Source organism: Acartia tonsa, chromosome 6 (assembly GCF_053477335.1).
Source record: "Acartia tonsa isolate MP-2025a chromosome 6, ASM5347733v1, whole genome shotgun sequence".
In the NCBI taxonomy this organism is placed as follows: Eukaryota; Metazoa; Arthropoda; class Copepoda; order Calanoida; family Acartiidae; genus Acartia; species Acartia tonsa.
Genome location: NC_137265.1, coordinates 50,398,437 through 50,412,789, shown reverse-complemented (window position 1 = coordinate 50,412,789; position 14,353 = coordinate 50,398,437). Strand labels below are relative to the sequence as shown.

General features: G+C 29.1%; 1 protein-coding gene across 1 annotated transcript; it reads right to left on the bottom strand.

The window, feature by feature from the left end:
- Positions 1-555: 555 nt before the first annotated feature.
- Positions 556-14,272, bottom strand: LOC145323145 (uncharacterized). Its single transcript, XM_080165536.1, has 11 exons — positions 14,172-14,272; positions 13,514-13,612; positions 9,342-9,440; positions 9,119-9,217; positions 8,875-8,973; positions 7,737-7,835; positions 6,030-6,128; positions 5,871-5,969; positions 1,362-1,460; positions 1,149-1,247; positions 556-662 (listed from the first exon to the last, which is right to left on the bottom strand). Exons 2-11 carry the CDS (start codon positions 13,596-13,598, stop codon positions 556-558), a joined length of 984 nt encoding a protein of 327 aa, XP_080021662.1. The 5' UTR covers positions 13,599-13,612; positions 14,172-14,272.
- Between the last annotated feature and the right edge of the window lie 81 nt (positions 14,273-14,353).

The following is a 14,353-nucleotide window of genomic DNA, read 5'->3' as shown; positions in this document are numbered from 1 at the left end:
CCTATCATTGTTCTGAGTATGTTAAGCCAGCGGAATTTATTCGAAAAATATCTAATTTTTTTTAGACAGCAGAAAATTGTAAAATTGTGTTGATTAAATATTATGTTTTAAAAAAAAATGTAATAATCAAAATTTTAAAAAATCAACACAATTTTGAAATCTACATACAAAATTTTTCAAATATATTATACAAACATGTAAGCAGGGATAAGGGATTTGCAGAAGATTTCCTAGGTTCTTTATTTATATTGGTAATTTCATTTTTACTTTGAAGAGAAGATAAAGTAATAATCTATAATGTCTTAATGTATTTTGTTTGTTGGCTGTACATTATTCCTGTTATTTACCAGCTTTTTGAACCTTTAGTTATAATGGGAGTCTTGATCTTTTGGATGGCAAAAAAAAAAAAAGCTTAGCTAACCCCATCTTGCTGCCTAGAAAATATTTTTGGTAAACATAAACTAAAAAAACAACATTGTATTGTATGATCCACTAGATACCTCTTGGGTCCTAGCCACTAGTGTCTAAAAAAGCAGACCTAATGAAATCAATATGTTATTTACCATTATTATTTTTATCATGGATATCTGCCCCATGTTGTAACAGTGTTTGAACTACATCTTTGTGTCCATTAAGTGCTGCTACCCTAAGACCTGTGGATCCTTAATAAAGTTAAATTGATTATCATGTTTTACTTTGAATTGCAAGGTAACTTTTTAAGTTTAAAACCTGAAAAGAAACACATTTTCACATCAGCAAAGTGTAAGCGCCCCTAACTTAGAATATTGTCATTAATAAGATTAAGTTTATTATTATTAAAATTATTTCTCTTAAATATGTACAATATTTCTAATATAATTAGGGCCACATTTAGTTAACGTGATGCTAATTGTCATTTAGGCCTGTAATGCTGCAGTGCAATAAAACAAGGCAAGCAGTTAAAAAAAAGCACATTAAGATATGCTGACTGATAAACCCAAAATGTCCTAATAACAACAAAATAAAGAATTTTTTACTTGATTTATGAAAGTCCAGCTACAATAGAAGTATTGCTATTTTTTGTAGGTATTCCCCCCCACCATCCTGATATATAAGATGAGGCTGAGGGCTAAAGAAAGTAGACATAATGAAATCAATATGATATTTACCATATTTATTTTTATCATTGATATCTGCCCCATGTTGTACCAGTGTTTGAACTACATCTTTGTGTCCATATTGTGCTGCTGTAATAAGACTTGTGAATCCTAAATGTTAATATTGATTATTTTTTTTTCAAAATATGCTGCTACTGAAAGACATGTGAATCCCAAATAAATATTGATTTTTTTTCATTTTTAATAGGTTAATATGATATTTACCTTTATTAGTTTTAGCATGAATATCTGCACCATGTTGCAATAGTGTTTGAACTACATCTTTGTGTCCACTTTGTGCTGCTAATATAAGACTTGTGAATCCTAAATTAATGTTAATATTGGTTATTCATTTATTTTAAAGGGAGTGTGAATGTAAAAATTTCTCATCTGATTATCAAATCTAAACATTTTCTAAGCACATTTCACTACACTGATCAACCAAAAACATCCTATTAACAAAAGTATCCAGGAATAATGCCTTGGTTTTATGGTATTTTGGGAGGGAAAAAGGAAAAAACAGGTAAAATCTGAATGTTTTCTTTCTTATAATTTTTGTAGGGATATTTAACTAAAATTATTAACAAGGGGCGCCGTGGCTCAGTGGTAACACACTGAGCTACGGTGGTGAGAGTTCGAGTTCAATTCTCCATGTGTTGACTTGAATTTCTCATTCGCAATAATGATCACGCAACTTCCCCTGGTTGTGTTAGAAGGGGATTATTGAGTAAGTTTGGATACTCAATAGTCATGTACATAATATCAGTACTACCCTTATCCCAAGCTCCTCTGCGGAAAGCGTCATTCATTACGGTGACTTAATTTGGGACACCTGCCATACTCGGCGAGGGTGAGGTAATAATGAGTAGCTCTCATGAGATAGCGGGTCAAGTCATAATGTGCTTGAACGTGGAGCTTGATAGCCCTAGTGGCTAGACAAAAGTGTCTCAACCTACTCCATGACTACCTAGGCCCAAACCCTAAGAAACTATGGCTAATCAATCAATCAATCAACTAAAATTATTTAAACTGTTTTTAACCTATTTTTGAATGGGGGGTCAAAAATATACTAGGACACCTATAGAATCAGACTGCAGAGCCCAAATTTGAATTAAGTCCCCAATAAACTTTTTGGGGGGATTTAAAAATTAATTTTTAATGTTACTCTGGTCATTTTGAATAGAGCAAAAGGTCTTTTTTACTCGGGGTAATATTGTGGCTTTTAGAACAATTTATATAATTCACTTTATATTGATACAATAAAAGAAACATTACTCTGTTCAATGAAAATATTTTTTTTTCTAAAACAATTAATTTCATTTAAAGATCTAACATATACAATAAAACATATAATTCTGAAGTCCGAACCAATAAGAAGTATTTTTTTCATTTCAATTCTTTACATCTTGATAAAGAGTGTTTTCACAAAGTGACTTATTTCCAATGTAGTTAAATAATTTTTATTTGATTAAAATGAAAAGAATGAAAACCATACACATAAAAGATACATACTTTTAAAAAATATTTTTAAAAATAAGTTTGAATAATCTTATATTATATCATATTTTTATATGTGACAAAATAAATTTGTTGTATTGCATAAACATTTGTTGTCATCTTACAGCATCTTACACAATTTTAACCCTTTACAACCGATTTTTATGTGTTTTGAATAAGTGATAGAAAACAAACATGATAATGTTAATTCATTGATATATTGTAAAGAATTACCTTTTCAATGAATTAATTTAGATGAAATCAAAAGGCCTAATTTTACTCTATACCAGAATACAATATTTATGAAGCAAAACACTCTAAAAGCTATGAATTTTTACCAAATAAAAAAAGACCTTTTGCTCTGATCAAAAAGGACCACAGCAACAGTAAAAATTAATTTTTAAATCCACCCCAAAAAGTTTATTGGGGTCTTAATTCAAATTTAGGCTCTGCAGTTTTATTCTACTGGTGTCACAGTATATTTTTGATATATGTTTTAAAAATAGGTTAAAAACAGTTTAACTACGTTTGAAATAAGTCACTTTGTGAAAACACTCTTTCGGAAATTATAAAGAATTGAAATGAAAGAAAATTTCTTATTGGTTTAAATTCAGCATTATGTTTTTTATTGTATTGTGTCAGATTTTTCAATTAATTTATTGTTTTAGGAAAAAAAATTATTTCCATTGAACAGAGTAATGTTTTTTTATTGTATCATTATAAAGTGAATTATATAAAATTGTTCACTAAGTTACAATATTACACTAAGTAAAAAAAGACCTTTTGATCTGGTCAAAATGACCAGAGCATCAGTAAAAATTAATTTTTAAATCCCCCAAAAAAAGTTTATTGGGGACTTAATTCAAATTTGGGCTCTGCAGTCTGATTCTATAGGTGTCCTAGTATATTTTTGACCCCCCATTCAAAAATAGTTTAAAAACAGTTTAAGGATAGTCTCATAACATAAATGTAAAAAAAAGCGAAATCTGTCAAATAAGAATAGTCAATTTACACAATAGTCTAATTACATGTTCTTACCATCAACATTTGTAGCATTAACATCTGCACCATGTTTTATTAGTGTTTCAACTATGTTATTGTGTTCACTCCATGCTGCAAGTATTAGACAGGTATATCCTAAATAAGAATCTTAATAAAATATACATATAACTAACCAATGGACAAAATTAATCAAAAAGTAGCAAAGTATAAAGATTTTAGTATCTTTTGTAAAATTTCATTTTATGAAAGTAAACAGCAGGCATATTCATCATATCTTAAAGGAAGCCTGCAAGAAATACCACGCTTTAACTGCTGAAAGACTGCCACAAGTAGACCAAATACCCCAAATTTGAAGCCTTCAGCTTCTATAACAAAAAAGTTCCAGGTATTTTAAAATGACATTTTATGTACAATGGAAATTTTGAAAGAATTGCAATGCTCATGTTGAAAACTTTAAAATTAAACTATGTGGCCTAGAAACAAAATTATAAGCTTATTTTTGTCATAAATTTAGGTTTCCAGTAACTAATTATATTTTTACAATAAAAATACCCATTTTAAAGCGTGTTATTTCTTGCAGGCGTCCTTTAAATTATTTACCATCTTTATCTTTAGTATGTATATCGGCACCATGTTTTATTAATGTTTCAACTATGTCATTATGTCCATTCATAGCTGCCTGCATAAGACAGGTTATTCCTAAATCAGAATCTTGATAAAATATACAATATACATGGAATTGAACCATTGACACAATTATAATTTTTAATATCTTTTGTAAAATTTCATTTTATTAAAGTAAACATGCATTTTCATCATGCTGGAAACTCCTGAAAATAAAATTCTAAGCAACAATTAAAGTGATTGTGAAGCAATTTTTTCAAATTGCATTTTTATTTACCTATTCTTATTTTTAAAGTAATTTTCATAAAATAATGCCTAAAAAATTTCACTATGTTAGACAAAAATTAATTAATGATACCGAGATCCATTTCTCACGAAAATACAACAACAATCTGTGCACTTACAAGACTAAGGAAAAATCACTCTTTTCTTTGCTTACACATAAAAAATAACAAAATTTATACTGTAAAAATATTCTTGTACTACATCACTTTTGAAATAAATTTTCAAAATTGGTTTACAATTAAATATAAAACCTTCATTAATTTTGTAAAATCAGTTACCAAATATTGATATATCTATGCAGGTACACTAACATATGAAAAATTGTTGAAATCTTCAGAAATTACATCATTTAAGAATAAAATTGGGCAAAACTAATAAATAAAAATTATTTGCTATACATATTTAGCAAAAAATTTAGCAGTCTTACCAAAGATTTCCATAAACATAGGCATTTTTTTTCTCCCAATGATCGCAAACAAGTCGAAATTTCTTAAAAACTTGACTCTATTTAAACCATAGATATTCAAAAAAAATTTTATAATATAATTTTTTTAAATCCTTAAATTCATATCTATAAATCATTACAAAACTTTTTAACTTGTTTTTGATAAAACAATAATAATTTAAATTATAACTAAAATTTAAATCCAGAGCATGATTCACATGTAATTGTGATACACTAATACCCAAGGATATTAGGTGAAGTGACATCCATCAGACAACGAATTCTCTGTGATGCACGACCTATGTCTGAGAAGTCCTAACTGTGTATGGTAACGAGTCGTGATCTATAAATCCTTAAAAAAACTTTTTAACTTGTTTTTGATAAAACATTAATAATTTAAATTATAACTAAAATTTAAATCCAGAGCATAATCCACATGTAATGGGATGCGATACACTAACACCCAAGGATATTATGTGGAGTGACATCCATCAGACAACAAATTCTCTGTGATGCATGACCTTTGTCTGAGAAGTCCTAACTGTGTATGGTAACGAGTCGTGCCTGTTTTTTTTCCAAGGCATTCCCCCCACTCTAACTATTTACCTTGTGCATTACATAGTAGCAGTGTGCTAAACTTAACTAAAACTTTGTAAATCTGATTAAAACACTAATGATATGAGTGTAGTGTATAATAGCATTATCTGATATCTATGCTTCTTCCAAGCTTTAAAAAGGTTGAAATATCTACTTTAAAAATTTCTTATAAAGTTACAAAATATTAATCAATATAAAAGGCTGATACTGAAAGACTTGTGAATCCCAAATAAATATTTAAATTGATTTTTTTTTCATTTTGACTTGGCTTGTGTGAAATTTACCTTCATTAGTTTTAGCATGAATATCTGCCCCATGTTGCAACAGTGTTTGAACTACATCTTTGTGTCCATAATGTGCTGCTATTGAAAGACTTGTGAACCCTAAATAAATATCTAATTTGATATTTTTTTTTCATTTTGAAGTAGCTAATATTTCATTACCTCCATTTTCTTTAGCATTAAAATCTGCTCCATGTTGTATTAGTGTTTGAACTATATCTTTGTGTCCAATTTTTGCTGCTTCCATAAGGCTTGTGAAACCTAAATTAATGTTATTATAGATATTTTTTTATTTCAAATTTTTTAAAATTTTTTTTTAAGGTAAAGATATAATTTATCAAATAAGGTCTTAACCCTTACTGATCGGGCCCCAATTCCCACCATCTATCTCGGCTCCTGTTACAGATAGAGACTTAAAAAATTTCTAGTGGTTCATGTGCATTTTTAGAGAACATTACTTTTTCTAATCATTGACGTCAGACCGCTCCTTGGCCGCTAAATATTGAAACAGCTGCCAATTTTAAAGCTAGGATTATAAAATTTTAGGTGGAACTTTTATTTTTAATATCAAAAAAAAATTACGATTTCTGACCAATGCTGAAAAACGGCAAATAACGGAAACTGCCATTTTCGGCGGTAAAATGGAGGTTGGCGGCAAAAATTAATACTTTTATCTGTTTCTGATCACAATAAAACACTACATAAAAAAATTTGCTGGTCTAAAGCTGTTTTAAAATTTGGCAACTGGCAACTAAAAAACTAATATTACAGATAGGAAATAGAAACGGTCAAAAATCTGTCAAGGAGTGGTCAAACAGTCATGACCTTTCTATTCTTGGAAGTAAATTATTGCTCAAGGATTTACCAAAAAAAACTTTAAGGTATCTAGCTACAATAGAAGCCAGGATATTCATGATATATGTCTATAGTAAAAGCCAGACAAAAAATTGGTCATAAAATCGTTCAGGGAGCAATTAAATGGTCAAACAGTCATTACACCAATTTTCTCAGATGTCCATTGATATCTAAGTATTCACAAAAAAAATTTTAGGCCTCTACCTTATACACAAAAGTCATAATGTAGAAATTAAGATTTATTTAGAAAATTTTCTAATTTTGGTGCCACCTAACCAACTTTGACCAGACACAATGACCGACACAGACCAGATGGCCTCATAAAATCAACTCTAGCTGACGTGTAATTACTAAATTAAAAAGTCATGAAGTCAGGGCTCTCTATCTTACCTACAAAAAAATTACATTGAAAAAACTAGAGGGGGGGAGCTCTGAGAGCACCCCCAAATTTTTTTTCATTTTACCCCCCTCATGTAAAATTTACCCTTACCTTGGGTAATTACACCCCCCCCAAAAAAAATTTAGCCATGCATATTTTCTACTAAATATTCAATAATATTTCATTATTCAGTAGGTACCTTTTTACATTATAAAATTATCCCAGTAAATTTTTTGGGAGGGGGGGGGGAAATTTACCCCTTCTAACAGATTTTTGGTGGGGTGATTACCCCCCCCCCTTCCAAAACAAATTACCCCTCCCTTCAAAAATGTTTACCCCCCCAAAATAAAAAAGCTTGGACGTCCCTGAGTGAAGTAACTTTTATATGCAAAACCGGCCATGATAGTAACACAAATTCTAATCACTTTTAGCTATACTGATTAATCAAAAAAGTTATAATAACAATAATGTGAAGGTTTATAAATTGATTTAGCAGCCTTGTGAACATTTAGCTACAATAGAAGTTTGGATATTTTGAATGGGTGTTCCACCAATCCCCCTGATTTATTTAGGCTGAGGGCCCTACCTATTGTTGCTAACAAAAATAGACGTAATTTAATCAAAACGTTTTTTACCATAATTATTTACAGCATTGATATCTGCCCAATGTTGCAACAGTGTTTGAACTACATCTGTGTGTCCATTTTGTGCTGCTACAATAAGACTTGTGAATCCTAAATTAATGTCAATATTGGTTATTCATTTATTTAAAGGGCGAATATAGGTTCGATATGATATGAGCTTATATGAAAGGTGCCATTTCATACTTTTAGAATATCTATGCCAAATTTAAAAATTCAAAAAAATCCTTAAGTAGATTTTGCAATTTTCTGTTTCAATTGAACATATGATAAATGAGATTGACGACAAACGGTTTATTTTAGCCCTTTACAAGACCTTTTTTGAATATTTTGCTTAAGTTTGATTGACTATTACAATGGCACGCATCTTAAATGATAATTTAAATGTTTATTATTTTAGATTATATACTCTTTAATTCAATTTTTAAAAAGCGTAGAAATAATTTGCGTAAAAGTTTTGACTAGGGTAAATAATACGTCTTAAAGTTTATTTTCTGTACAAAGATCATTGGTTGATTCTGGAAAATATAAAAACCCTGATGTACGCAATTTTAACACACACACACACGAACCTTAAAAAAACAGGGATTTGAAATCATTCTTCCTCCAAGAAAATTTTATCAATTATTTTTTTTTTACTTTTTACATTATTTGATGTTTTTTTAAACTTTTAAATATTTTACTTTATATAATTTGTATTAAGGTAGAAGATGGGTATATTTACCCCTGATTAATTGGTTTCCACGTTATTAGGACTATCCTTTAACGAAAGCTTTTTAATTCAACCTTGCTACGAAGCCTTGTGTGATGCTAGGGTAATTGAGTTCTTAGGGAACCACACTTATTACATAATATTATCTTGAGTTAGAAAGGTTTTAAGCTATAAACAGACTTATACAATTAGATATGTCAATATCTTTAAGTTATTTATAATCTATATAATGGCACCTTTGAAATAAGCTCATATTATATCAAACCTATATTCGCCCTTTAAAGAGAAGATACACAGATAAGTAATTTTAAAAAGTCTTAATCATGCCAGAATTGATGGATCTAAATAGATTTTTTAAAGCAGAATATTTTAAATAAGAAGAGTCTATTTACACAATTTAGTCTAATAATAAATACTTACCATCAACATTAGTAGCATTAACATCTGCACAATATTCTATTAATGTTTCAACTATGTCATTGTGTCCATTCATTGCTGCCTGCATAAGACAGGTTATTCCTAAATAAGAATCTTAATAAAATATACATAGAATTGAACCATGGACAAAATTATAAGTAGCAAAGTAAAAACATTTTAAAATCTTTTGTAAAATTTCATTTTATGAAAGTAAACAGACATATTCATCATATCTTAAATTATTTACCTTCTTTATCTTTAGTATGTATATCTGCACCATGTTTTATTAATGTTTCAACTATGTCATTGTGTCCATTCATTGCTGCCTGCATAAGACAGGTTCTTCCTAAATAAGAATCTTAATAAAATATACATGGACAAAATTATAAGTAGCATAGTAAAAAGATTTTTGGAATCTTTTGTAAAATTTCTTTTAATTAAAGTAAACAGGCATATTCATCATATCTTACCTATATTACTTTTAGTATGTATATCTGCTCCATGATGTAATAGTGTTTGAACCACATCAATGTGACCAAGTTGTGCTGCTAAATGACTGCTGGAAGCTCCTGGAAATAAAAATGTTATAGGCATTTCAAAATGACATTTTAGGTATATGAAATTTTTTTAAGGTTTTTTATAGCTGATGTTAGAAATTTCAATATTAAATTACCTAGTAAAATATCATAGTAGAAAAAAAATAAACTTATACAAGACGCTCAGTGATTGGTTGTTGAGTGGATTAAGCCTTCTGATTAGCTGGAAGATTGAATTCTCACACTACATTTAATTCTTAAACTACATTTTTTAGAATGATTTTGACTATGAAAATTGGTGTTTTTATCAGGGATAAGGGATAGGAAACCTGGCCATAAATTAGGTTTCAGACTAGTTTCGAATGGGATATTGCAACTTTTACCATTTCCTAATCCAATTAATTTATTAGTTGCCGCTCCTCTTCGTTATCGCTCTTAACCAATAAGGCTTGGCTTGTTGTATGTTATTTCACCAATAGGCAATTGGCAGCTGGCAATATAATAACAACAAACTGCGCTTCAAGATAAAATTTCAAATTAGAAACAAATTTCTGAAACTCAAATATTAATAAATAAAACACAACAAGTGCTGTTTGATCACAGCAGATTATTATCAAATGTGCCCAGATTTACACATTCAAAAAAGGAACCTATTTAAAAAATTTATTATTTTTTGGAAAGTTCATAGCTAAAAAATTTCAATTGGTAGTTTTTGAATGAAATGTTGTATTTCAAATTTTAAAAATTTTATATGGGATTAATAAAACACCTAAATGGACTATAAAGTACTATAAACTACAAAAAACAAAAATAAGGTTCCATGAAAAATGTAGGAGTCTCAAATGATTTCTGTAATCTCTACACGCATCCTGTTGTGAATATGGGTATTTGAATATTTTAGGGAACCACTCCTCTGACATCATTAATTGCATGAGATTGCTATGTTTTTAGCCAAAAATGGCTTTATCCAGTGGAATATCTTTATTTGTTTGAGTTATTCATAATTCATATACTTGCACGTTTGAAATAAAATCATATCATATCAAATCTATATTCGCCCTTTAAGGTCTCTAGCAATCTCAAAATGGCTACTGTGACAGAAATTTTTGACAATTTTTCACTTAAAGTGATCACGAATTAATTTTTCAAAATGCATTTTCATTTACCTTTTCTTACATTTTAAGTAATTTTCATAGAATAATGCCTTAAAAGTTTAACTAAGTTAGAAAAAAATCAGTTTAAAATGCCGAGATTATTTCCACACAAAGTTAACATTAAAATTTGAGCAACAGTTAAACTATGAGAAAATAAGCCATTTATTCGCTTGCAGATAAAAACAAAAAAATCAATACTTAGGAAATATTTTTGTAATACATTTCTATTAATATTTGTCTTCGAACTTTCTTTTAAATGTAATGAAAAAGTTGCATTTACTTTATAAAATGATTAACCAAATTTCGGTATGTTTGAGTCAGTATAAAAACAATAGAAAAGTTGTTCCAATCTCTAGAAAGAATGATATTTAAGAATTGAATTGTTTTAAAAGTAAAAATTTATTATATTTGCTATATAATTCATTTTATTAAAGTTTATCCATAAAAATAAACATTATCTTTTTTATTCCAATGAATAGTTATTGTAATCTCACACACACACACACATACCCCACCTATCTTGCCACACACACGCACACACACACTCATTAACTATCGTAGTATAACACCAACACACACACACACTTAACGCCCCCACCCACAAACCCCATTGCTAATTATCTTACCTAAATAACCAGGGAACTATAGGCATAAGACAATGGCCGATAAATTAATGGATATCCACAATGAAAATATACACAAAATTACCCCTTTTGTAAACAATATTTAGTGGTTTAAACATTTGGACACTCAAAGTAATGAACCAACCAATAAAAATTTTTTGAAAGTCCCCAAAGTTACTTAGCCAACTAACAAAATGTCATTAACTTTTGGAACTATTGTAATAAACAGCCAAATGTCCTTTTCCTCCCTGCATACAACTACATACTGAAGGATGAGTTTTAAATGAAAAGATTTAACAATATCCTATTTTATAAAGTTGTAAGCTTTTTTTATCTGTAGAAAAGGATCTCGCTAACCGCTGAAACGATATGGTTCACTTTTACAGTGAAGCTTCTTATAGTTTTTGGGAAAGGTTTTAGGCTATATTATTTTTATTAAAAAGTCGTTCATTGGTTTTAAGCTATTTTTCTGCCCTTTTAAATCCCTTTGAATATCCCTATATACTAGGGACACAGTTGCTTGTAAATTAAATAGAAATTAGAAAAATATAAATTTAGATTAGAATGCCGCAAAAAGCCGAGCCAGTAAAAAACATTTAAAATTATGATCTGTTACTTTTTTATATTTTTTGGATTTTTATCATTAATAATTGTCTTGTGTGTTACTTTTAAATGACATTTTTAAAAAAACACACAACGTTTTAACTATTTTGAATGCAATTATCTATAAATCACTGCAATTATTAGTATTTAATGCATTTATTATTCAGTTTTCTTAAAAATGGTGTTCGCGGTAATGTAAAGTTCAGAAAATTTGAAAATTCTTTTTCATCTAATTGAATATTTGTCATTTTTTAAGGCAATATTTTTAAAAATTTTTCTTCAATTGTCAGTTATCTACCTATATATAAAACATTGTTTGAAAATTCACAGCCACTTTAAGCCTATCTAACATGTATAATATAAGGTGAGGTAACAGGGAGAGGGGCGTTTAAGACTCCTTCCCCCATCCTGACCGATTAAGGGTTAAAGAAGAAACTTATTTACTTTTATTAACAATTAACAATAGAATTATAAAGACAAGAAGCATATTCTGGCCCCTTTTTTCGTAAATCTGACAAGATACTCCTCCAGCAGACAAAACACCTTAAATTTTTTCGAGTATATAATTTCTAGAAAGCTAACTTTATATTAAGGAATTCAACTATTCATAGCTGACTTATTAAAGGATTTGTAATGTGCTTTACACTATAGTAGAAAATTAATATTCACATGATATAATTTATGTGAGAAAAGCTTTATCTTAAGAAATGCTACTATTCACAGCTGACTCTTTATATGAACGAAATGATAAAAATTATGCCCTTTCTTCTTATGCATATGTGTACAGTGTACACACAGTACAACGCTAGGTCCTGTTAAAAACGTAATGAACGTACTGTTGAATTGCTATTTGTTGTTGTTTCATTTTTATATAATTTATTTCAAGGTAAACATGAAACAAACTTTGAATTTATGTATTTTTAATTGTTTATAATAGATACGAATTACGAATTAAAGAATATAAATCATGTACATTTGAAGTATGAGATATTATTTTTTTTGTTTTAATAGAAACTCAGAAAAAAATATGATTTTGTTAACTTAAATTCATAAAGGGATTTTTATTATTTCATAATGATTGCAATAAATACAACATATTTATTATTAATTTGCAGATAAAACATAGATGTGAAACAACAATATGAAGGCAGTACTTCATGTGATGGACTTTATCCGTGTAAAAGTTGAAAGAACAGATCTATAATAACTCTAATGTTGAAAGTAGGAAATTTCATTTTAATTCAACCAATGACAAGTATTTAATGTTCCACCGCCCTCCTGCAGAATTAGACATTAGACATTATCTCTCTTGATTAATCTCTCTACTCAATTAACAGTTTGTGAATCTTAGCTACATCAGCTTTCGCTTTTATTAGAAATGGAGATAAAGATGGCATTTCAAGTTGCAAGTTGCAAGTTGTGTGGTCTTTGAAATATTAAAGTATGAAATTATAAAATTGTATGATGGTTGAGGCTTGAGTTTAAATTCAAAATAAAAATTGTATTGCTATTTCGAGTAAAATGAACCAAAAATAAATGTTATTGAAGAAGGGGATAAAAAGCATAAAAGACTTTGACTGCTCTTTTTTTCCAAAAATACATATGCAAACAGAAAACCAATGTTTAAACTTCTAGCTATAATAGGAGTCAAGATAATTTGTGTGAGTATTTTTACTCCGATGTTTGGGACTCCTGCGTTTGTCCTAGGACCCAATATGTTATATACCTTCATTATTTTTATGATTGATATCTGCCCCATGTTGTATTAATGTTTCAACTACATCTTTGTGTCCATTTTGTGCTGCTGCCATAAGACTTGTGAATCCTTAATTAAGTTTAATACTGGTTATTCATTTTTTTAAGGATAAGATAAACAGATAATTAATTTCAAAAAGTCTTAATCATGCCAGGATTGTTGACTCTAAATGGATTTTTCAATAATAGTCTAATAATATGTTAAGATATTGCAAAGCAAAAAGAAAACAAAAAACGGTAATATATCAAATAAGAAGAGTCATTGAGTTACGGTTTAGGTGTAGCTTCAAGTTTCCATGTGGCAATTTAAATTTTTCAGTTAAATACATCAAACAACTTCCCCGGGTTGTGTAAGAAGGGAGATTATTGAGTAGTTTGGATACTTAATAGTCACATATGTAATATCTATACAACCATTATCCCAAGCTCGTCTGCGGAGAGTAAAGAGCAGCTCCCTTGAGACAGCGGGTCAAGGTATGATTTAATTGAGTGTGTGGAGCTTGATAGCCCAATGACTATACAAAAGTGTCTCGTCCTTCTCCATGACTACTTTGGTCCAAAAACTAAGAAACAATGGCTACAAACACACACACACACACACAATGATCTTATTACATGTGTATACTTACCATCATCATTTGTAGCATTAACATATGCCCCCTATTTTATTAGTGTTTTAACTATGTCATTCTGTCCGTTAAGTGCTGCAAATATAAGACTGGTAGTCCCTAAATAAGAATCTTAATAAAATATACATGTAATTGAACCATGGACAAAATTATAAATAGCAAAGTAAAAAAAATTGTAAGAA

Bases quoted from the DNA above. Each gene is read 5' to 3' on its own strand.
- LOC145323145 (XM_080165536.1), bottom strand. From the start codon at position 13,598: ATGGCAGCAGCACAAAATGGACACAAAGATGTAGTTGAAACATTAATA. The intron at 9,441-13,513 runs GTATATAACATA...TTTTATTTCCAG, and splicing joins CAATCATAAAAATAATGAAG to GAGCTTCCAGCAGTCATTTA. The intron at 663-1,148 runs GTAAATATCATA...AACTTTATTAAG, and splicing joins CAATGATAAAAATAAATATG to GATCCACAGGTCTTAGGGTA.